Source organism: Mus musculus, chromosome 2 (genome assembly GCF_000001635.26).
Source record: "Mus musculus strain C57BL/6J chromosome 2, GRCm38.p6 C57BL/6J".
Classification (NCBI taxonomy): Eukaryota; Metazoa; Chordata; class Mammalia; order Rodentia; family Muridae; genus Mus; species Mus musculus.
In genome coordinates, this window is record NC_000068.7 from 10135569 (window position 1) to 10158835 (window position 23267).

General features: G+C 44.2%; 1 protein-coding gene across 2 annotated transcripts in view; it reads left to right on the forward strand.

The window, feature by feature from the left end:
* Positions 1-17967: 17967 nt before the first annotated feature.
* Itih5 (inter-alpha (globulin) inhibitor H5) overlaps positions 17968-23267 on the forward strand; it is a 102994-nt gene continuing 97694 nt past the window's right edge. Inside the window, exon 1 of one of the 2 annotated variants that reach the window (XM_006497435.1) lies at positions 17968-18187. In XM_006497435.1, the coding sequence (XP_006497498.1) occupies positions 18098-18187 (90 nt within the window). In that variant the 5' untranslated portion in view covers positions 17968-18097. The remainder of the gene's footprint in view (positions 18188-23267) is intronic. The other variant, NM_172471.2, reaches the window with a different exon arrangement.

Genomic DNA, 23267 nt, shown 5'->3' on the forward strand with positions numbered 1-23267 from the left:
GCAGCTTTAGGCATTCTTCCTATGGTGTCTAGAAGTTTCTGGAAAAGTAGGGAGCATATCCAGAAGCTGGATCACCCAAACACCTAATATCTGAATCCATCTGCTGGTCAAGATCTCCTTCCTGTGTCCTATCAGGTCTCTCTCCAAGTTGTAACAGCTGTAGAGTAAGGTTGGATGTCTGAGCCATGGGACCGCTAGAGCTCATTTGAATGGACCTTCTCAAAGGTGATGAGGCATGGCTCAAAGTGGTTGTCACATGGCCAGAGCCACTCATATTCACAGAGCCATTACAGGCAGTGGATAGAGGGGGGGTCTAGAAAGGTGGGCACAGCGTGGTGGTGACAATAGGGTCTGAGGAAGCAGTCTGGCTCCAAATCCTCACTACCTATCACATAGGCAGCTTGCCTCTCTGATTCTCTAGCGATTTCATGCTTGGACAATATTTGCATACTTTGATGCCCATAAGTAAAAGATAAAGATACCTATGAGAACATGTGAAGGTCATCTATGTTTGCATCACACTGAATGCATGCCTATTATTATCATTAATATTATTTCTGGTTTTGTTTTGTTTTGTTTTGTGTTTGATCTTTCAAGGCAGAGTTTCACTGTGTGTCCCTGTCCATCCTAGAACTTTCTCTATGGACCAGGTTGGCTTCAAACTCAGAGATCTGACTGATTCTGCCTCCCTAGTGCTGGGATTAAAGGTGTGTACCACCAAGCCCTGTTTTATTAATAATATTATTAAAGCAAGTTTATTGAAGACATTTTGATCTCTAGGTAACAATATGTGCTTCTTTCACTTCTGGTCACTTCTCTTGCTTCCCAAGAATGTTTTAAGAGCACGTCAAATCAAAGGAAAAGACAGTCCCTATTGGTTTTAATGTAATCCACATTTACCGACCCTTACTCATGTTCCTAATTAGTCCAGTCCAGAGTCAGGGCAATAGAACCAACTCTTCTTTCTAATGAGAAGAAATTGCAAGATGTAAGGAGAGGTAGGATGATAACACCATGATCAGTAAGTGGGGTAGCACGTGTAAGAACAGTACCTAACAACATTCAATAACATTGGTCCTTATACCCACAAATAAGGCCTGTCTCTACCTGGCATCATGGAGCCTTCTCTTTTCAAGATGGAGACCACTATAAAAACCACAACCAATCAAAATGTAGAGTTATAGAGTCCAGTCCTAATGGATATGTCGTCAACAAAACATTCTTGTATTCGTCAGGTTTCTCTAGAGTCATCAAACTTATGGCATGTCTCTCTATACTGAAGGAATTTATTGTGATGACTTGCAATCTGTAGTCAAACTAACCTAACAATGGGTAGCTGTGAATGGAATGTCCAAGAGCCTAATAGCTGCTCAGTCCCACAAGGCTAGTTGTTTCAGCTGGTCTTCTGTAGAAGTAGATTCCAACAGATGTGCTGGCAAGAAAGTGCAAGTCAAAGAGCGAATCTTCCCCATTCCAAGGAATGTCCTTACTTAGGTCTCCAGCAGAAGGTGTGGCCCAGATTAAAGGTGTGTGCCACCATGCCTGGATCTGGGACTGGCTTTGTCCGAGGCTGACTTGAACTCAGAGAGCTCCTTGCCTCAGTCTCCTGGAATTAAAGTCATGTACTAAGTTGCCTGGGCCTAAGCTTTTCATGGCCACTACTCAATATCTTCAGGCCGAGATCCAGGTCAGAAGCTTGCATCTTCCAGCCTCAAGATTTGGGTCACAACAGGTGAGCCCTCCAATTCTGGATTGCAGTTCATTCTAGATATAGTCAAGTTGACAACCAGGAATAGCCATTGCAATTCCCATACCTAGGACCAGGAAACATTGTGGAAGAAAGGGCAGAAAAATTGCAAGAGCCAGAGGATCAGTGAGTCTGCTGTGAAATTGTGTCACCTAGTGTCGTCAGAAACTACACCCAACATGGATTGCCCAAACATGAATTGAGCAATGATGACATCAGTGCATGTGACAAATTCTACAGGGAAAAGTGCATGAGGCTTCAACTCTGAGAACTATAGGCAGCTGAGGGATGCTTAAAGGAGAGCTGGGAGGAAGAGAGGTGGCCTTCCTCAGAGAAGAGCACAGCAACTGGGTGTCCAGTACCAAATGGACAGCCCTAAAAACATACATAAAAGCAACGTTGTAGGACTGAGCAGGTTATAGTTAGGAACATGCACATATATGTGCACACACATATGTGCACACACATCACACAGTAACAACTAATGAAAAAAGAAGCCATGGATTTGAAGGAGTGGGAAGGGGTATATGGGAGGGTTTGGAGGGAGAATGGGGAAGTAAAATTATAGTTGTGTTATAATCTCAAGATAAATATAAATAAAATGAATAGCCAAAGGGGAGACCATTTGGGGAGGGAGGAGAGAGTCAAGTGAATAGGAGGGAGGTTGATGGGGAGGGGGCAAGAGTAAATATGAATAAAGTATAAGGATATGCATATATGACATGTCACAAGGAAACATAATAATTACTAACAATAAGTACTACTGGGCAAGCATGTGAACCGGAGTCAGAGCTCAGAACCCACAGAAAAGGCAGAAAGTGGCTGTGCAGGCTCCTGTAATCCTAGAACTGGGGACAGAACAGGCAGATTCCTGAAACCCATTGTCCAGCTAGCTTAGCCAACTCAGTGAGCTTTAATCTCACAGCAAGTGAGCAGAGAATAATGGGAGGAAGCTCGACCTCGGGCCTCTGTACATAGGACCACATACAAACTGTGTTTGAAGCATACAGGATAGAATTAAGAGAAATAAAGAGATGGGCAACCCAGCAAAGATGGCTTAATGTCAGTCAACAGTTTATTTGGCTTGTTTCCTTGCAATACAACATCAAACTGAAAAGAGTAAAGCGTGCAATGGGGATATAAACCCAAAGAAAGACAGAGCCAGCAAGGCTGTGCTAAAGGAATTTAATGATTCATTTCTCAGACCAATTCCTCTGCTCTACTGAAAGTTCTGAGTAGAAAGAGATTCTAACTTATAACTATTAGATCATCGCAATATTCAAAAAGAACTTGGGGTCTATAAATTACAACAAGTTGGCGAGCTTGAGTCTTCTTTGAAAAAATATATAAGAAACAATCTAAAGATGCTTGGTGACTCAAAAAAGAAAGAATTCAAGGTGGGTGTGTGAGCATTTGTGTGTGTGTGTGTGTGTGTGTGTGTGTGTGTGTGTGTGTGTGTGTGTATGTGTAATTTGCCTGAGGCTCACTTGATATGGAGTGGAGATGAAGCTGGAAGCTCACGGGGCAAAAAGGATCAGTATGGGGTTGTTTTTGTTTCTATCATTGTAAAAAAATAGTGATGATTCTTCAGGGGAAAAGCTTTACCTTGTCTTACAGTTTCAGAGATTTGGATCCATGGTTGATTGGCTCCATTGTTCTTTGACTCATGGCGAGGCAATGTGTCTTGGTGGGAGCCTGAGGCAAAGGAAAATGGTACTGTCAGCCAGAAGATGGGGGTAGGGCAATGTCACTGCATACCTTTCAAAGGCATTGCAACCTGATGATTAATCTTTATTGTTAACTTGAGGGAATTTAGAAGACAAAATTCTAGATTTGTTTATGAGGGCATTTCTATAGAGGTTAAGTGGGGTGGGAAGATCCACCTTGAATGAGGGCAATGCTATTCCACGGACTGGAGTCTCTGACTGAGGATAAAGCAGAAAGCAGGCGTGTATTCAGCATTCGTCTCTCTCTGCTTTGTGTCTATAGAAGCAATGTGAACAGCTGCATCTCCTTTCTGCTGCTAAGCCTTCTCTACCATGATGAACTGTGTTCCCTTCAAACTGTGAGCCAGGTAAGTCTTTCCTCTGCTAAGTCTCTTTGTCACATCCTATGTTTCAGAAGTGAGTAACCAATACATACAATGACCTAAACTCCTCCCCTCAAAACACTCCTATAAACATTCCACCTCCTCCAAATCATGCCAAAAAATTCAACCCACAGGTCTTTGTCTGATGTTCTAGACTCCGACTATAGGGTGGAAGGTACAGCTTAGTAGCAGAATGCTGCCTAGCATACTGCAGGCCCTGTGTCTCATTCTTGGTACTAAAACCAAGTAAACATACACACAAACTATTTAATCATGGTCAGTAGAGCAAAGAAGGGAGAAGAGGACAGTCTGGGCCCCAAGTTCAGGAAGAAGACAGAAGGGGATCTAGGAAAGCAAGCCAAGCAAGAGAGTTCTTTCAAGATGTGCTTAAGGGTGAAGAAGGAGAGGAATCAAAGATTTTCAGAGGGAATTGCAGTTGGGGTTACACTGAAGCCAGAGCTGTGGCCTCTTTTTGGTCAGGCCCTCAGAGGCAAAGTAATTTGTCAATAGACAAATTTATGAGTTGTCACACATAACTCATAAACTCTGCTGTTACATCATAGACAAATCCTCCTGACTATGGAACTTACAAATAATACGGGGAGATTTGCTGCCCAAATAACTAGTGCTTGACATTACATTGAAGTAATTTTATATCACTTTACTATGATGTTTTTAAGATAAAGACACAGGTTTGTCATAGTACAGATTTAATTTAAAAATGTTTCTTATGGGTGATATAAGAGAAAATGCAATGAATTTTCATCTGGTTAACTATAGGGCCAGTTGTTTCAAGAAGTCTAACCAGGAGAATAGAATGACGGCTTGAGAGATAGCTCAGTTGGTAAACTATTCGCCTTGTAAGCACAATGAACTGGTTCTTATAATAACAGTGCTGGGAAAGGAGAGGCAGGAATGTCTCTGGAACTCCATGTCCAGAGAGTCTAGTGTAATCGATGAGCTCTGGGCCAACAGCAGACTGTCTCCAAGGAAATGGACAGTGTTCCCAAGGAGGACATTGAAGGCTGGTGGAACAAAGATTTTAAAACTATATCCTGAGCATATAATCTGAACACACAGTTCAATAAGGCAAAGCTGGAGAGGGTATGGCTACCATCCAAGTATGAAGCTGGAGAGGAGGTTATTAAGAACTTACTACCGATGGAGACTCCATGCCAGAAAGGAGGACAGAGTCTGAATCCAGGGAACGAAATCAAAGGTTGGAAGAAGCCGGGCAGGTAGCCAGTCTCCATGGCATAAAAATGAGCAGGGCTAGGCCTGCCGTGAGAGGGCTGGGGGCAGAGGGAGTTCAAATGGATGAAACTGGGTCTTTCTGTTACTCACCCCAGGAACTCTGAGCATCTGCCAGTTGTTCCTTTGAGGTGCAGTTTGGCAGCAATCACTGGGCCAAGACAGGTCGGTACCCAGAATGTTCTGTTTTCCTTCTACTGTGTTATTGATGCAATTTAATAAGTCTCCCGAGTCCGTAGTTTTGCTGGGTTCAATTGGAGGTTCCTTTGCTCTGTGTAGTATTGTCTGGGCCTGTAGGCAAGCAGAGATTCCTTTAGGCTCCAGCATTCAGTGACCTCGCCAGGGGTTAGAAGTCATTACTGCAGCGTCTGACTTCTCCTGTCTACAAAATTGCCACATGATATACACAGCAAGGTGGGTCTCAGGAAGAGCATCCTGAAAACTCAAAAGTGTAATCTGTAGACCTCTAAGTCCCAATCATGGATTCCATATGTATACAGCATTTAACTGGGCAAACCAAGTCTGAGAGACACCTCTGATCCGAAGGGGAAAGAAACGAATTCCAACTTCAGTTTGAAGAATGAAAAAGAATTTGTGGGCAATCTTTAGGATAGGAAATATTCTATCACGGAACTACCCTCTAAACCCATTGGGAATTCATTTAATGACAAGGAAAGTGAACGATGTGGAAAGTGTAAGGAGACAGAGTTTCAGAGACTTGATGTCAACGTTGAAATGAATACTTAATAAAGAACGTTCTAGAGACAAGTCGAAGGCAACTGTGAGGAGCTTTGCAGTAAGTGAAGCCTGGCCAAGTCTCACTGAATAGTGTCTGCACTGGATGTTGACATTGATCATTAATGCTGTATCTGAACTTTACACAGAGGCTGCCAGACCATATTTTGGGAACGACTCACAGGGATGCTTGTACTGGGATAGTAAACTCCTGAAAGTCAAACTCCAAGGAGCTACAGGTGATCTGGAGAAGGCTAGAAAAGTGGCTTTCTTCTCTTTTTTCATTTGCTTCAGAGCATCCACCCTCCTTCCAGCTGGCTTCTTTCCTGACTTAGCAGATAGCCCATCTGATATATGAGAGGTGGGTAATTCATCTGATATATTAGAGGTGGATAGCCCATCTGGGTTAGGAGTAGAGGTAAAATAGAGGCAGATTGCCCATCTGGGACATGAATAGAGGTTGATAGCCCATCTAGGATATAAGTAGAGGTAGAATAGAGGCAGATATCCCATCTGGAATATGAATAGAGGTGAATATTCCATCTGAGATCTAAATAGAGTCAGATAGCCCATCTGAGATATGAATAGAGGTAGAGAGCCCATATGAAATGTGAATAGAGGGTAGCCTAAAAACACAGGTCCAAAAGAGAAATATTTGGGGTTAGTGTTGGTATATGGCATCTTTGGATAGTTGTATTTTGTATACATTATTTGCTCATCTAGAGCAATTAAGCTTTTTTTTTTAATTGGCTCTCTCTTTTATCATTTCAAACAGTATAATATTTTTACTAATTCTTTGACTCACATGATACCTCCCCCAGCTTGCACCTCCTCAAGACTGGAAACCAATAACAATGAGATGAATGAAATGCCAGAAAGAGATTTCAGTGTCTGACTTTTCAAAAAGATCAATGACCCAGAAATGACTCTGTCATATCAATGAGGTGAGGAAATCAGCTCAGGACGTGGATAAGAAAGTTAGCAACGCGGATGAAGGGGTCAGTGATTTAGAGGAGAAACCGAAAACCACAGAAGGGAGAATCCATCTTCTGGGAGGAAGGGTTCATTCAAACAGCAGTCGTGTGGCTAGCAAGACTGAGTGGAATCAGCCAGGAAGAGCGCCTGGCCATCACTGGTTTTCATTTCCCATCCACTACGCCATTTTCCCTCAGCACCATTGCCTGTCACGAGCCAACACATCTTTGTTGTAAGGTCAGCCATGGAAGACAACAGTGTGTTCTGCAGGAAGTAGGCAGAATAGGGGCAGATAGCCCATCTGAGACGTGAATAGAGGTGGATAGCCCATGTGAGATGTGAATAGAAGGTAACCTAAGAACAAGACGTCAGGAACATGGGGTAAGAAGCACTAGGATGGATATTTTAGCTTAGCTGCACATTTGTGCAAGAGTTCCTGTTTCCTCTGAAGTTTTTGTTGCTTTCACTCAAGAGCAGCTAAGGTCGCTCGTCAGATTGGCTAGAATGTCTATCTCCACTAGGTGGCAGACAGAGGTCATCACTTTAGGGCTACTGCAAGGGCTGGTCTAAACTGGAGAGGAGGAACTTACAAATAAAACAGGGCCTCCTGCTGGGAGCTGATGGTCCTGCCAGCTGTTACTGGGGCAATAATGTAATTAGAGCTTTACTACAGTGTCCTTAAGTAAATACAGGCTTTCTGTTGTGTGTGTGTGTGGGGGGGGTTATGGGTAATTAAGCCTTTTCTATCCAAAAAGCCTATTTAAATAGTCACATCTTAAAGCTATTACAGATTGACTCTGGCAATATATACATGTTTGTAGTATGTGATGAATATATATATATGATGACTATATAAAGGTTCACACAATAGCATCAATGAGTCAATACAGGGAATTGTGATTAGCTTAAATGTCACCTTGACAGCCTAGGATCACTTGGGAAGAATGCCAACAAAGGATTGTCTGGATTAGGTTGGAATTCTAGGCAGTTTATGGGGCACTATGTTCATTGTCCAATTGAGTAGGAAGACCCAGCCTGAAAGCAGGTGGTGCAGCTCTCTGCCTTGAGACCCTGGACCGTATAAGAGTAAAAGCCAGCTAGGTCTTTCTAGTGCATGGGTTCATTTCTCTCTGCTTCTGACTGTGAATGTGAGGTGACTCACATGGTGCTTTTGCCAGTGTGACTTCACTACAATGATGAATTATAACGGAGTGTTTTAGTTGGAGTTTTATCGCTGCGAAGAGACACCATGACCAAAGCAACTCTTATACAGAAAAGCACTTAGTTGGTGTTGGATTACAGTTTCAGAGGTTTAGTCCATTATCACAGCAGGGAAGCATGGTGGTGTCCAGGCAGACATGGTGCTGGAGAAGGACCTGAGAGTTCTACATCTGGATCTGAAGGCATCAGAAGGGCAGAGCTTGAATGTAAGACACCTGAGAGCCCACCTTCACAGTGACACACTTCCTCCAACAAGGCCACACCTCCTAATCGGGCCCCTCCCTATGGGCCCAGCATTCAAACACATGAGTCTATTCGAGCCTTGTCTATTCAAACCCCCATTCCTAGAACGATAAGCTAAAAGTAAAACCCTTTCGCCCTAAAGTTGCTTCTGGTCAGGATATTTGACCACAATAACAGATAATCCTGTGACATATATATTAGAGCAAATACTTATAAATTTATTCGGAAACTGGACTTATAAATCAGAAAAGGTAGACGTATAGTAAACTCACAAGCCAGTCAGCTAACTGATTGCCACTGCATTGGAGAGCTCCGGTACAAATGGATTTAACCTATTGAAAGAATCTTAAACTCTGATAACTTCATCAAGAAACCTTTTTCCTCGGGAGAAGTTTTAGAGATGGCATCAAAAGTCACTGCTAATTATTACAGCCCTTATCAGCTGTCACCCAGGAGCTCAACCATCAAAATGTCTCAGGAAACAAAAGCTTTGAGAAATCTCTAGTCTTTTCTACATCTTAACCCCAACATACTTGTACTTGTTAAAAGTTTATTTATGTGTGTGGATTGTGCGTGTGTGTTGGGGGTGGGGCTTTGGAGACCAGAGGAAGATGTTGGGGGTCATGCTCTGTTGCTGTCTGCCTTGCTGTCTCTCACTGACTCTGGAGCTATGAGGATGGCCAGTGGACCCCAGTGATCCAGGTGTGGGTGTAGCCATAGGTGCTGAGATCCAAACTCTGGTCCCCATGCTTGTTCAGTGCGTGTTCTTACCAAGCCATCACTCCATCTCTTCCCCATTTTGTGTTCTGCGTCAAAATCTCTCAACTGGCATGAAATTCACCAAGCGAGCAAGCTAGGATGACTGGCCGGTGAGACCCAGGGATCCTCCTATCTCTGTCTTTCCTGTACTAGAATTACTAGTGCACATCACTATCCTTGGCTTTTTTTTTTTTTTTTAAATGTGACTCTAAAGTCAGGTCCTCATGTTTGCAAGGTAAGCACTTTACTGATATATTCATCTTCCCGGAAACATATCCCTATATAAAATCTTTCTCTCTTCTCAGAATTACAAAGTTCAGGCTGTAGGGTAGGACAACAGGTATATTACAATGGCAGTAAGCTGAGTGACATGTTCGTGTCCTCAATTCCAGAACCTGAGAGTATGTTCTTCACATGATGAAAAGAACTTTGAAGGTGTCAAGGTTAAGTCAAGATTCTTGAAATGAGATCTGAGTTATCTGGGTGAGCCCTATGATGAGAAGAGTGAGAGAGAGAGAGAGAGAGAGAGGGAGAGAGAGAGAGAGAGAAGGAAAGTCAGAAAGGAGATGGCATGAGAAAGCAGGGTGTGAAGGGATACAGGGCCACAAGTCACAGAATACAGGGAAGCTGTAGTAGCTGGAGATTCAGCAGTCTAAGACAATAAATGTGTGCTGTGTTAAATATCAAAGTTTGTAGTTTATTGTGCCAATAATATTGCAGACAAATGTTTTGCCTTCTGTCACTACTAAGTGCATTATTTGTGCATAAAAAATCTATCATATATATTTCCTTGCCCCTCCTTTCTGTCTGTATGTTGGAGGTTGAAAGCAGGGCCTGAAGTATGCTTATGTCCTGCTACTGAGATGTGTGCTCAGAGGCCCGGAGCTGCAGGACTTTTGGACTTGTGTGTGTGTGTGTGTGTGTGTGTGTGTGTGTGTGTGTGTGTGTGTGTTGTTTTGCCCAGTGATATGTCCAGCATGCTCAGTAGCCTTGAGAATTTAGAGACTCTGAAAGATTTGGAATCTGCTAAAATACAAACCAAATGTGCAATAAAAACACAGCAGCCTTACGAGGAAACGAAAGCTCCGCAGCTGCTCTTCAGACAACCTTGGATTTATTAAACCCCCGCCACTGTTTATAGCTCTGTCCTTTTGGGGAAGTTGCTGCATTTCTCTGAAGCTGTATTTTCGTCTGTGCTGTGCAGATTATCTCAAGGAGCAAATAAGGTAAGGCATGGAAAACACTTAGCATCAGGCTGGCATGTGGTCCATAAGTTGTCTTTCCCTTTTGTGGTCATGAAGCTACATTAGACATTAGACGTGCTCTTAATACGAGGGAGAGACATGCTGGTATTCCCATTGAAATAGAGGTAAAACCTGAAAAATATTTAAACAAGAGAGGCTAATGGGGGCACAGTGGCAGACACCTGTAATCCTAAGTGGGCAGGGTAAGGTAGGAAGATCATGACTTTGAGGCCAGCCTGGAATACATAGCAATAATTTGTCTCAAAGGAGACAGAAATAGAGATGAGAGGGATGAGATAGATAGATAGATAGATAGATAGATAGATAGATAGATAGATACAAATAATAGATAGATAGATGATAGACAGACAGATGATAGATATAGAATCATAGATTGATTGATTGATTGAATGATAGAGACTTCATTACAAGGTTAAGTCAGACAATTAGCAGAATACAGAAATGCCTGTGTATAATAGAACCTCTGAGGCCAGCATTCTCCTTTGATATGCATGCCATGTGTAGTTGATAGAAGGAGCTAAAAAATACTTTCTTTATTCCCCATTTTTGGTAGTACTGGGGAGTCAAATCCAAGGCCCAATGATATTAGGCAAACACTTCATCACTCAGCTATATCCCTAGCTCTTGTTATTTCTAATAATACCGTTAAAAGTAAAAGCAGCTCTCACGGCAGAGAAAATGCACACACATAAATACGCATATAAGCCAGCATGCATCTGCGGAAGCTACCTTTCTGCTGCTGCGGTGAAGACAAGCTAAGGAAGACAGAATTGCAGATGGGTAAGAGGCTGTCGTGGCAGGGGCGTGTGGCAGCGAGTAGCAGACATAGAGTGGAGGTCAAGAAGCAGAGAAATCACACCGTGAGCCACAGGCATGAAGCAGAGAGCTCACTGAAAGTGGGGTGAAGCTATACAACCTCAAAGCCCGCCCTCAGTGACATACTTCCTCCAGCAAGGCCATACTTCCAAAGGCCCCCTAAAAATTACACCACCAGAGAAAAATCTGCCTGCCTCTGCCTCCCGAGTGCTGGGATTAAAGGCATGCGCCACCACGCCCGGCTAGATTTTATGCATACAGATAAAGTCACATATGTGCATGAGGCAAGGGAGTAAATGTAAAACTGTCTACAGGAGCTAAGGAGACTGACCAAGAAGGGGTGAATAGAAAATTGTGGTGGGTGGGGAATGGGAGAAATGTACTCAAAGTATACACTTGCATGAATATGGCCTTATGTAACCCAGGGGGGATACCAGAAAAAGGACTTTAAGACAAACCAGAACAGCTGTATACAAAGATTTTATAAACTGGCAAGTGTGTCAAGGCTGTCCGCACCAGACAGGCTGGAGATTCGGAAAGAGAAAGGATGGCATTATCCTCTCTGCACGTCTGTACCCATGTGTTTGGTACCTGTCGCACAACGAGTTGCATGCCACAGAGGCTCCCTCTCTGCCAGCCAGGCAGCCTGCCCATCAGCACTTCCAGAGAATCCAACAACACTGCCAAGTCAGCTAGTGTGTGATACGTCTCTCAGCACCACCCACAAAACCCACACTCTGTGGGAGCCAGAAGCCTTCGACAGACACGTTTGTGTTGGCAGGTACATTCTCTGGAGCTCTCCCAACATCTGGCTAAGACACATCTGGCAGCCCTTTAGGTTGAAAACACTCTGGGGATTGCCTTCAGGTGCTGCTGGGTTCTCTGTCTTCTGGCTTTAGCATCACAGAAAATACCAGGTGGGCGTCAGGTACAGGTTGCAGGGGAGAGAGAATGTGTGTCTTATTCCATTTGTGTTTGAAAACTCCTCTGTGCTATTCCAAGTGAGAATTCCAAGTCAAGGCCAAGACTGTGCTTTGGAGTACCAGTGCTGTTCTAAGTGTCTGTCATTTTCTCAGTGTTGTGACCAAATACCTGCAAAGACTTAAGGTAGAAGAGTTTATTTTGGTTATGCTTCAAGGGACATAGTTCATCATGGTGGGGAAGGGAAGGGACACAGTTCACATGGCCTCCACAGTCAGGAAGCATACAGAGAGAGAGAGAGAGATAGAGAGATAGACACTAATACTCAGCTCGTGCTCTCTCTCTCCCTCCCTCCCTCCCTCCCTCCCTTTCTCTCTTTCTTTCTTTCCTTCCTTCCTCCCAACCCCTCTTTTTTTTTTTTTTTTTTTTTTTTTTTTTTTTTTTTTTTTTTTTGGTTTTTGAAGACAGGGTTTCCCTGTATAGCTCTGGTTGTCCTGGAACTCACTTTGTAGACCAGGCTGGCCTCGAACTCAGAAATTCACCTGCCTCTGCCTCCGAATGCTGGGATTAAAGGTGTGTGCCACCATGGCCGGCTCTCCCTTCCCCTCTTTCTTTCTCTCTCTCTCTCCCTCCCTCCCTCCCTCTCTCTCTCTCTTTCTCTCTCTCTCTCTCTCTCTCTCTCTCTCTTTCTTTCTTTCTTCTTCTTTCAGCTCCGGACCCCAGCCAGCCCAGAGGATGGCGCCCTCTATAGTTAGGATGAGTCTTTCTACCTTAATTAACATAATCTAGAAAAATGCCTACAGACACACTGAGACTTCTCCTGTTGGTAATTCCAGATACTGTAAAGATGACAATCCTGTTACTGGATCATTTAAAAAGAAAATTCAAACAACTCTGTTTTTCATTACAAGATTTTTGATCAATGTATATTTCTATACAGACAAATGGTTGCTCAACAGATAATTGTTTCGGCAGAGATATCAGCCTGGCTTTGAATTCCGTTTGAATGTAGATGCCGAGCAGACATGGCAGCTGGCTCTTTTCAGCTAATGCCAGCCCACGAAACACTAGCTCTAATTTTTGTTGTTGTTTTTCACATGTGGAAAACAAGGCAAAAACAATGAACATTAGTTGGACCTTCTAATGTCTTCAGGAATCTATAAAACATACTACTACAATCCAGGCATGGGAGCACACTCCCGAAAATTTGGCATTGGAGAAGTTAAAGTAGAAAAATTAAGAGTTTGAGGTCACTTGTCTCAAAAAGCTAAAGGCTAGGGACGCTAGCTTAGCGGCATAGTGCATATCTCTCACATGAGCAAGCACCGAGACTTTGATCCTTACAATGTGGCCCTAGCCCTGCATTTCATAAACCTTGAACTTTTTCAAGGGAGAGAAACTTTTAAGTGTGCATTGCTAGAGAAGGTTGAAGCTATTTCTGAGTAGAATTTGGGTAGAGGATCCTTGAAGAAATAAGAGTCAGGAGTGAAGAAAACAGGTGTAATGGTGGGGGGATGGGCGGGAACAGGGCTGTCCACACCTGGAGCTATGCTGGCAGTCACCAAGCCCCAGTGACTCTCCTGCCTTTGCCTCAAACAGCACTGGGACTACAGGTGACCCAGTGAGCGTGCCTGGATTTCCACATGGGTGCTGGGTATTTGAACTTAGGCCCTCAAGCTTATACAGAGAGGGTTTTTATCCACTGTACCATCTCTATAGCTTCTACTGTAGATTTTATTTGTTGTTTTATTGGCATATATTTATTGTGTATGGTGGATGGGTTTTTAAAAAGACAGCTTACTTCAAATATAACATATTGTTTGACCATTTACTCTCTCATACTTTCTTCTTCGTCTCCTTGGCCCTTCTCCTTCTGTCAGTTTCTTTCCTTCTTTTTTGTCTCCCTCTTTCACAATAGAGGATATAGTAGTGTGGGAAATACCTTAGCCCTTATCTAAATATGTCTCATTTGAGGAGTCTCTGTGGCTGTTTGTAGGCACAATGAAAATAAGATCTGGCAAAAATTTCCAAGACTGTTGACGGATATTGGCTTCGTGCATAAGAATATATTCTTTTTTTTCCTTCAATTTATTTTATTTTATTTATTTACATTTCCCGTCATTGCCCCCCTTCTCAGTTCCCCCACCCCACAATACCTCATCCCATTCATCCTCCCCTTTGCCTCTAAGAGTGTGCTCCCCCCACCAGATCTCCCCCTTCCCTGGGGCCTCAAGACTCCCAAGGATTAGGCACACCTTCTCCCACTGAGACCAGATCAGGCAACCTCTTCTATATTTGAGCCAGGGGCCTCCGACTGGCCTGTGTATGCTTCTGGTTGGTGGTTCAGTCTCTGGAATCTGAGTTGGTCGAGACTGCTGAGCTTCCTATGGAGTTGTTCTCCCCTTCAGCTTCTTCAATCCTTCCCCAAATTCAACCATAGGGATCCCTGACTTCAGTTCAATGGTTGGCTGTATCTGCTTCTGTCTCAGCCAGCTGCTGGTAGGGCCTCTCTGAGAACAGCCATGCCAGGCTCCTGTCTGTAAGCACAGCATAGCATCAGTAATAGTATCAGGCCTTGGTGTCCTCCCATGAGATGAATCCCAAGTTGGGCCCATCATTGGACCACCTTTCCTTCAGTCTCTGGGGGTTAAGGGGAAGTGGGGTGTCCTCTAGAAAGCACCAGAGACCTAGGAGGTGAGAGACTCTAAGTACTCAATGGTGGTGACTTCAACCAAAATGCCCAACACTGGGGAGAGGGAACTCAAAGAGCCTATCTCCAGTAGATAGACAGGGCCTCAAACAGAGGGACAGGGTTACTAACCCACAGTCAAAATTACTGACCCAGAATTGTTCCTGTCTAAAAGAATTGCAGGGACAAAAATGGAGAAGAGACAATCCCCCTATTCTTATGCATGAAACCAATATCTGTCAACAGTCTTGGAAAATTTTGCCAGATCTTATTTGGGTCTACAAACATCCCACAGAGGCCCAGGTGCAACAAAGAACAATAGAATACTACAAATTACAAATGTAGGTTTTTCTTTTTAAATGGGGTTACTTCCTGACACACCCATCATGAGTTGAAAACATCATTTGTATGCAAGTACATTTAAAATGTCGAATATTGACCATCATACCCGACCCTATCACAAACAGGCTAAGACTACTTCTATTAGAATATAGAATACAAAATCATCTAACCCAGCTTCTATTTTATAATCAAGTGTTGAGTGTCTCACACACATATTTAGATAGGTATTTTGTTGACCCAATGATGCATGAAACAAAACGTACACTATTCCAAAATATTGGCAATGTACTGTACTCAGGCAGATATGTCCAGCCTTTTACATTGCAACAAGATTGTCTTCAAAATTCATGCTTAACAACTACTCAATATAGTCATAAAAAAATCACAAAGGTATTTCACACTGTTTCAACTAAGCTTACACTTTTATACTGATCTGTCTTCATAGCCATCCTCAGCCATGGGCTAGACATACCTGCTAGAGGATATATTGGTTGTATATGCTAGAGGATATATTGGTTGTATATACTCATGGTTACACCGTTGATCTGAAGCTTCAGATGTCATGCTATTCCTGTATCATGGGATAACATAGCAACAAATATTGCTGGTCTGGAGGAAACATGAAACAAACCCCTAAACTCAAAGCACGCTCTCTCTTAAGTGTGTATTGTCACCGGGAGTGGTGGCTCATGCCTTCAATTCCAGCACTTGGGAGGCAGAGGCAGGTGGATTTCTGAGTTCGAGGCTAGCCTGGTCTACAGAGTGAGTTCCAGGACAGCCAGAGCTACACAGAGAAACCCTGTCTTGAAAAACAAAAACAAAACCAAAGCAAACAAACAAACAAACAAAAAGTGTGTATTGTCCTGGTCCACTATAAAGTCTATGGGTTGTAAGTGGGCCATTGTGAGCTGAGGCCCTTTAACAGACAGTGCAGAGCCTTTATCAAGGGGGCCAGTGTGGACAAGCCCTCTCCTTCCTTAGAACCTATCCACTCCATGTGTCTTTTGTCTCATTCCACTAATCAGAAGATTATCCCCGTGCTAACTGTGCAATGTACAATGCTAGAAGCTGTAAAACAGGCTGGTTTTCAAAGAACTTCTGATCTTGTCAAGAGATTGACTAAAAAGTAAAGGAGGTGTGTTTCAGTACCTTGGTTCCGGGAAGAGGGAGAAACCTCAGTCTAAAGAAAACAAAACACACTTCTTCATGTTGCTGCTGTGACTCTAAGCTAGAGAGTATTTGATAATAGGTAAAATGTGAAGCGGGGGTGGGGGTAGGGATATTGAGTATGGTCCTGTGTAACATTTCAGGATAAAAGGAATCTAAGAGATGAAGAAGATGGAATCCCTGGTCTGTTTAAGCCCCCAAATCATGGTAGCCATTACTGTCCCTCTTCCAATAACCTGATGTTGTCCATTGCAATGGGGACTCTCAGTTCACAAATAGTTATTCATCCCTGGGGGAGCTAGTGGAGAAGATCTGAGGGTTTTTTCCTTAGTGAGAATAGCAACTGTAAACAACCTGTTTGCTGCCAGGTTTCTATGTGGTTTCTGTGTGGAAACCTGGCTGGAGCAGCCTTTCTTCCTGCTGGCTGTGTGCCTTTTAAATTACTGGGTGATTAGGCTAATTAAATGATTAACGTTGACGACCAGGATCTTCCTTTCATTTATTTCACAGTAGCACCAAGTTTGCTTGTTCGAACTTCTCCTGATTTCTCTGCAGAACGAACACCATTGCTCTAAGAATAATAAGTGGGATGTTTTAAGAGGAGGTGGCTGCTCAAGCCATAATGCCTACTGTTGCTGATTTTTGTGAAGTGTATTCCTGTGTGTTTTTACCTAGTTATGATGTGTCAGTTGATGTGGTTCTGTGATCTGACATCCCTACACCCACCATCACACTGCCAACACTCTCTGTGTTTCTATAGACCTCATGATTATTATTGGCTGTCTAACGGGACATATCGTGCCTAGGATGGGGGCAGCCACTTCCCCATTTTTGGTCACAGAAGCCCGTTTCTCACCCTATCTAGATAGATGGAATTGCCAGAGACAGAGTATGTCTTTGAGACAACTGCCTTTTGCACTAAACACATAGCTACATTATTTGTGCACAGGGCAAAAAGACTGCCCCTCCCCCCACACCTACGGTTGCAAAAGGTCAGGCATGGCAGGTTCACCGGAAGTGGTTTTCCTGTGGCAAGTCAGAAATAGAACCAACATTCTGTAATCAAGATACATGCTACTCATTCCCCAGCTAAAATCCAAACAGGTTCAAATGTTCTATGTTCTCAAAAGCGAACGCAGGTTCTCTTTTCTGTCCTCCAATACCAGAGTTCATCAATTAAATGGGACAATGCAGCTTGTGTGCCTTAGACCATCAGTTGTCATCTCGTGTTATTTGTGACTCTAGCATTGGTGGCAGATACTAAGGGCGGGCCCCTGTCAACTTTAGACTTCAGGTGAGCTCTAAAAGCTGATCTGGGCAACAGGAATTATGCAAATCCTAAAGCGAAGGAAACCGGGGGATGAAGGGTTGGAGTGATGTACCTGGCAGCTACAGGCAGAGGAAACAAGTTCCACTGAAGTTTGTTGACTGCATGCAGGACAAAGTTCGCTTCGCTGTGCACTCAACTAGGGCAGGTCTGGAGTCTTTTCCTCCTGGAACCAAACATGGGAACCCAGTAGCTCCTCAAGCTGGAGGATGGAGGTGGTGGCCTGCAGAAAGCTGGCCTGCGGTCAACCTTGGAGCCCAGGGGAGGCAAAACTAGGATCATAGGGATCATAGGGTGAGTTGTGGGCGGAGCCAAGGATGCCCTCTAAACTCCCCAAGGGACAGAGAGGCGTGGCCTGGGGTAGTGGTAGTGCGGCGACAGGCGACAGGACTCAGGATGGCCTGAAGGGCATAAAGGGGGCGGGGACATTGATGGGCGGGGCTTTGGTGGAGGAAGGGCTGGATGCAGCGTGTTTCTCTGCAGCCGCGGCTCCTCCAACTCCCTGAAAAACCTTCGCTGTCCCAGAGAGGTCGCGCGCTCTGGCTTCGCCATGCTCCTGCTGCTAGGGCTGTGCTTGGGGTTGCCCCTCTTCTCAGAGTCCCAGGAAGAGGCAAGGAGTTGGGACGACACCTCGGAGCAAGTAAGTAGGGGAAAGAGCTGTGGGAGCCAGCGACTCTGTCCCTTCCCTCCATCTCCCTGGGGCTTATGGCTTCTGGACAGGCTGGAATTGATCTGTAGGATGCAAGGAAGGGGGGAGGGGGATCGCCTTCCTCTGGGTCTGCACTGTTTCTTTTCCCAGTCTTCAGCATGGGGACTTTCCCATCTGTTGGTCACTTGTGCTACTTCTGAGTGGTCCTCAGCGCCTGCTCCGTGCCAGATTCTCGCAGAGCCGTACATGGAACTTCAAAGTTGTGCAGAATCCAATGTTCTTGTTAGCTCCCGCTGCCTACCAGATTCCTATCCGTCCTTACAAATTTCTGAGAAGGCTCCTGCCCAGCAGTTCATTGAAAGTTTCCGAAAATCTTAGAAGTGTGAGATGGTTAACTGTTAGCTCTCACCCGGGAAGCGGGGGGGGGGTGGGGGGGGGGGTGGGGGGGTGGGGTCGATAGCTGATTAAAAGCCTTAAACTCCTGGAAACTTCAACACTCTCCACCCAAACATGGGAAAACCCAATTTGCCCTCTGGTTCTTATTAATTGTGAGTAGTTTACTGGAGGTCCCACAATTAAGCCAGTGTCAAGCTCAGGTACTTGGTGCATACGTCAGAGTTTGTGTTTTAAGTTCATAACCGCACAGATGACAACAGCTCTGCAAATGAAAAGGTTCAGTCCAGTGTCTGACCACTGGAAACGTTCCACGAAAACTGTCAAACAGATATGTCCTAACATCCCTGTAAGGATCCTGTAGGAGAAGCGAGCTTTTGTGGAGGTGTAGGAGAAAAGTAGGCTTGGGTCCAAAGAAAGGCTGGTCCCCACTCTGCCTACTCTGCCATTTACAGCTGTCCTGAGCACACTCCATATTTGAATGCAATGTATTTTCTCTGCAAGGCATGCTGTTCTATGGGGCTAGGGCTGGACTAAAGCCTGCTATTAACCCAGGCTGGCTTTGAACTCTCAGTCTTCCAGTCTGACTCTTCCAAATGCTGGGATTATAGGTGTGCATCGTGTCTGGCTTACAATTCCTTTTGAGCATATAGCAAGGACCTGGTATCCAGCAGGCACTCAATAAATGAGAGATATTTTATTGGTTAGGACTTGGCTACCTAGATCTGTATTCTAAACTGCCAGCAGGGTTGGCACTTGACATAGCTTCTGCTGGTAGGCTTCTACTGTGGAATTGCTGAGGGACGGAATTCAGAGTAAAGTTCTTGAAGCTTTGCGAGGGTGTAAGGGGAAGGGAATGTGGGAAGAACCAAGACAAAGAATCTTTCTGGGGACTAGAGATGGATTCAAGCCATGTTGTCTCCACGACTACAAGTGAGCTTAACACTTTCCAAGGTTTCTTTCTTAGAAAAAACATGGGATTTGGTGATTTCCTGTTATTTCCAACCCATGGCAACATTTATCTTGAAAATGACTAAATCAGACAAAACACACACACACACACACACACACACACACACACGCAAGTGAGAGAGAGAGAGAGAGACAGAGAGACAGAGAGACACAGACAGAGACAGACAGAGACAGAGACAGAGACAGAGACAGAGACAGAGACAGAGACAGAGACAGAGAGGAGCGGGCAGGGCTCTGGGTTAGAGACAGGACCAGCTTGGCCCCAAGGCAGATTACTTGCCTGGGATGAATGAGGTCTCTGAGTTCGATCCCAAGAACTGATAAGAAAAAGACTGAAGAGCTGATGTACTTAGCATAGAACCTGAGAATGTAGCCACTGTTTTAATCTCAAAAATTATAACCTCTGAAGCTATGTGTAAACTTAGAAAACTCGTAAAATGTAATAAGTGATCTGCGGAGACAATTAGACCAGTAGGAAGCTTGCTTATAAGCATGTGGACTTGAGTTCAATCCCCAGACCCCCTATAACAAACAAAGAAACAAACAAACCCAAACCGGGCAGGGCATGATGACCAACTAGCAATCCTAGTGAAGGGGAGGTGGAGACAGGTGGATCCTGGGATTTGTAGCCAGTCTGACTTGCTTGACAAGTTCCAAGCCAGCGATCCTATCTCAAAAACAGATAGACAAAGCGTTAGGAATGACAGTCTTTCTCACACGCGCACACACACACACACACACACACACACACACACACACACACTGGAGCTCTGGTGTATGTACATTTGATGTTAATTGTAATGTAACTGAACATGTTTATTGACTTACATGGCAGTTCTGATCATGTCCATGTAACTGGGAAAATTACGACTTGCATATGAGATTCAGTTTCCTTCTTCCACCCCACCCTCCACTGCATCTATAAATTATATGACTCTTAGTAAAGCAACTAGTAAAATCGGGGGTTTCCAACTGTCTCTGCCTACTGTGTATTGATTATCAGAAACATGGCTTCTTTTCCATTCATGTTGATCTACGGGAAGGGATGGAGCAGGTGGTAGGAAGACTATAGGTTGACTGTTACCTTAAAAGAAGCTGCCAGGGGCCAGAGACATGGCTTAGTGGGTATAAGTGCTTGCCACTAAGCCCAATGACCTGAGTTCAATCCCCATGACTCACATGGTAGCAGGAGAGAACTGACTCTCACATTTTATCCTCTGACCTCTACAAGTGTGTTGTGATATCCCTCCCTTACAAAGTAAATAAAGAATTGTAATAAAAAGGGCAAAAGAGCAAAATGCCAGGGAATTAGTTTTAGAGAGGAAGTTACATGAAATGAATCATCTTCGATCTCCTGATTTATTCACCTTATGTCTTCAATTTACATGGTTTTTGAAAGTAAGGATAAAGTTTTTACCAAAGCAGTTTTAAATAAAAAAATAATAATTATCAGTTACTGGATGTTCAAAGGGTCTCCAAATGCTTTATTTAAAGCAAAAAAGAGGCAATGAAGTATTATGGTTAGAAATATTCCAAAAGCAACCAGGCTGTGTGGGGTTCAAATCTGGATCCTGCTACCTCCTGGCTGTGTGTTCTTGGGCAAGCAACTTAACCTCTCTGTTTTTCACTTTCATTGTGTCAGCACAGGGCTAATAGCCCCTAAATCTCAGCGAGAGATGTAGCTGCATTTGAGATGAGAACTTAATTCTAAAGGATTCATTTAAGAGGAAGATTTTGAAATTATGACTACCAATGAGGTGTGTGTGTGTGTGTGTGTGTGTGTGTGTGTGTGTGTGTGTGTGTTAAACCCACAGATGCCACAGTGAAGCTGACCTACAAAGGACAGTCATCCAGGAAAGGCCACCCAAAGGAATCAGCTTATACATAGAGATCTCAAAACTCAAGATTGTTGAACCCTGAGACTAGGGCTCCCAAGGAGCCTTCCATAGAGCAGGCCCCTTCCAGACTGATATTTTGGTCTAATGATCACAACACAAAGTCTGCTCCGCACACGCTGGTCCTAAATGTTCATCCTGGCTCTCCATTTTCAAACTTCCCAAATGTTAAGCTCCCCATACGGTTGCACCCATTAGCTTGTCTTCTCATTGGAATTGAGACAAATATTTCTTTAGCTCCCTAGCTAAGTACAGCCAGGAAAAGCTCTGCAGGCTGCAGGCCTCTCCATTTTGCCTCTTGATGTACGGGGGTGGGGGATTACTGAGGTGGGGCCGTAGAACTGAATGGGAAAGAGATGTGGGAGACAGTCCAGTAGTGTGCTCACTCCCAAACCAGCTGTATCTCATGTCCTCAGGGTGGGAAGGAAGGGCGGGGGCGGCCTGAGGCTGGGCGGTGAACTGTATGTGACTTTGTATGCCTAAGTAGTATTTTCTCAAAATTCTCGCGCTCACCCATTTAAAACCTTTGCTTAATGTGCGGTCTGAAGTCCGTCAGCAACACCAGCAACACTTCTGCATCCAAGGCTGGTTTAGAGGAAGAGGCACAGGGTCCTCTGAGAGTTTTACGGAGCGGAGAAGCAAAGATGGGTGTGTCCTAAGCCACTCGTTTTTTTTTTTTCTTTTTCTTCCCCCTCTTTTTTTTTTGTCTATCTTCTCTTCTCTTCTGTATATGCATATGTATGTGCAAGTTTATATAGCTGCACACGCAGCTGTATGCACATGTGTGTGGAGGCCTAAAGGGCAACCTTGGCTATTGTACTTTAAAAAAAAAAAAGTTAATAGTTTTACTTTCTTTGTCTCTCTTTGTCTGTGTTTCTCTCTCTCTCTCTCTCTCTCTCTCTCTCTCTCTCTGTCTGTGTGTGTGTGTGTGTGTGTGTGTGTGTGTGTGTGTACCAGGTACCATTGGAAATCAGAAGAGAACATCTGAGGCCCTACAACTGGAAACTGAATTACAAGTCTCTCTCTCTCTCTCCTTAATTCACTTTCTCTCTTCCAGCCTTTCCAGACTCAGACTCACAGCACTCAACCTGGAGTAATCACAACCTCAAGTGACTTTTCAATATCCAGCTTCAATCTTGTTTAGGAGTCTACAGCAGCTCTCTAAGGCAGTGGTTGCTCTGTTGCTGGGCCTTGCTGTCAGTGTTCTGAAGGCCCTCAGAAGAACGGGGTTGGCTGGTGCGTCACATTCTCACCCTCGTCCCACTAGGAAGGGTGACTTTGGTATGCTCAAGATGCCTGCTGAGGTTGGCATCAGTGAAGCATCCCTTATGTGTGCTGTGGGACCTAGATTCAGGGACCTCTGGATAGAGCTTAAAAGAGAGTGGGCCCACCTTTACATTCTGTATTAGCCAATCTTGGTTACTCAAGCACCCAGAGCTGGAAACAGTGAAGACATTCTAGGCCTCTCCTCTCCCCTCCCCTTCCCTTCTCTCTCCTTCCCTCCCCTCCCCTCCCCTTCTCTCCTTTCCTCTCCTGTCGCACACACTTTCCCACTGATGGGCTATGCTAGTCAGTTCTGGGATGCTTTTACAGACACCGGCTAATCAACCTGTGAAGACAGGGATATCATTTGGTTTACAAATTTCACGGTCTCTGATCCATTGGTAAACTGGCCCTATGGCTTTCAAACCTGTGTGAGAAAATTCAGACACATGGTAGAGCAAATACATTTACATCTTGGCTGGAAACTAAAAACAAAACAAAACCACAAAAGAATTGAAAAACTTGCTTCCCATACCTTCTTTCCAGCA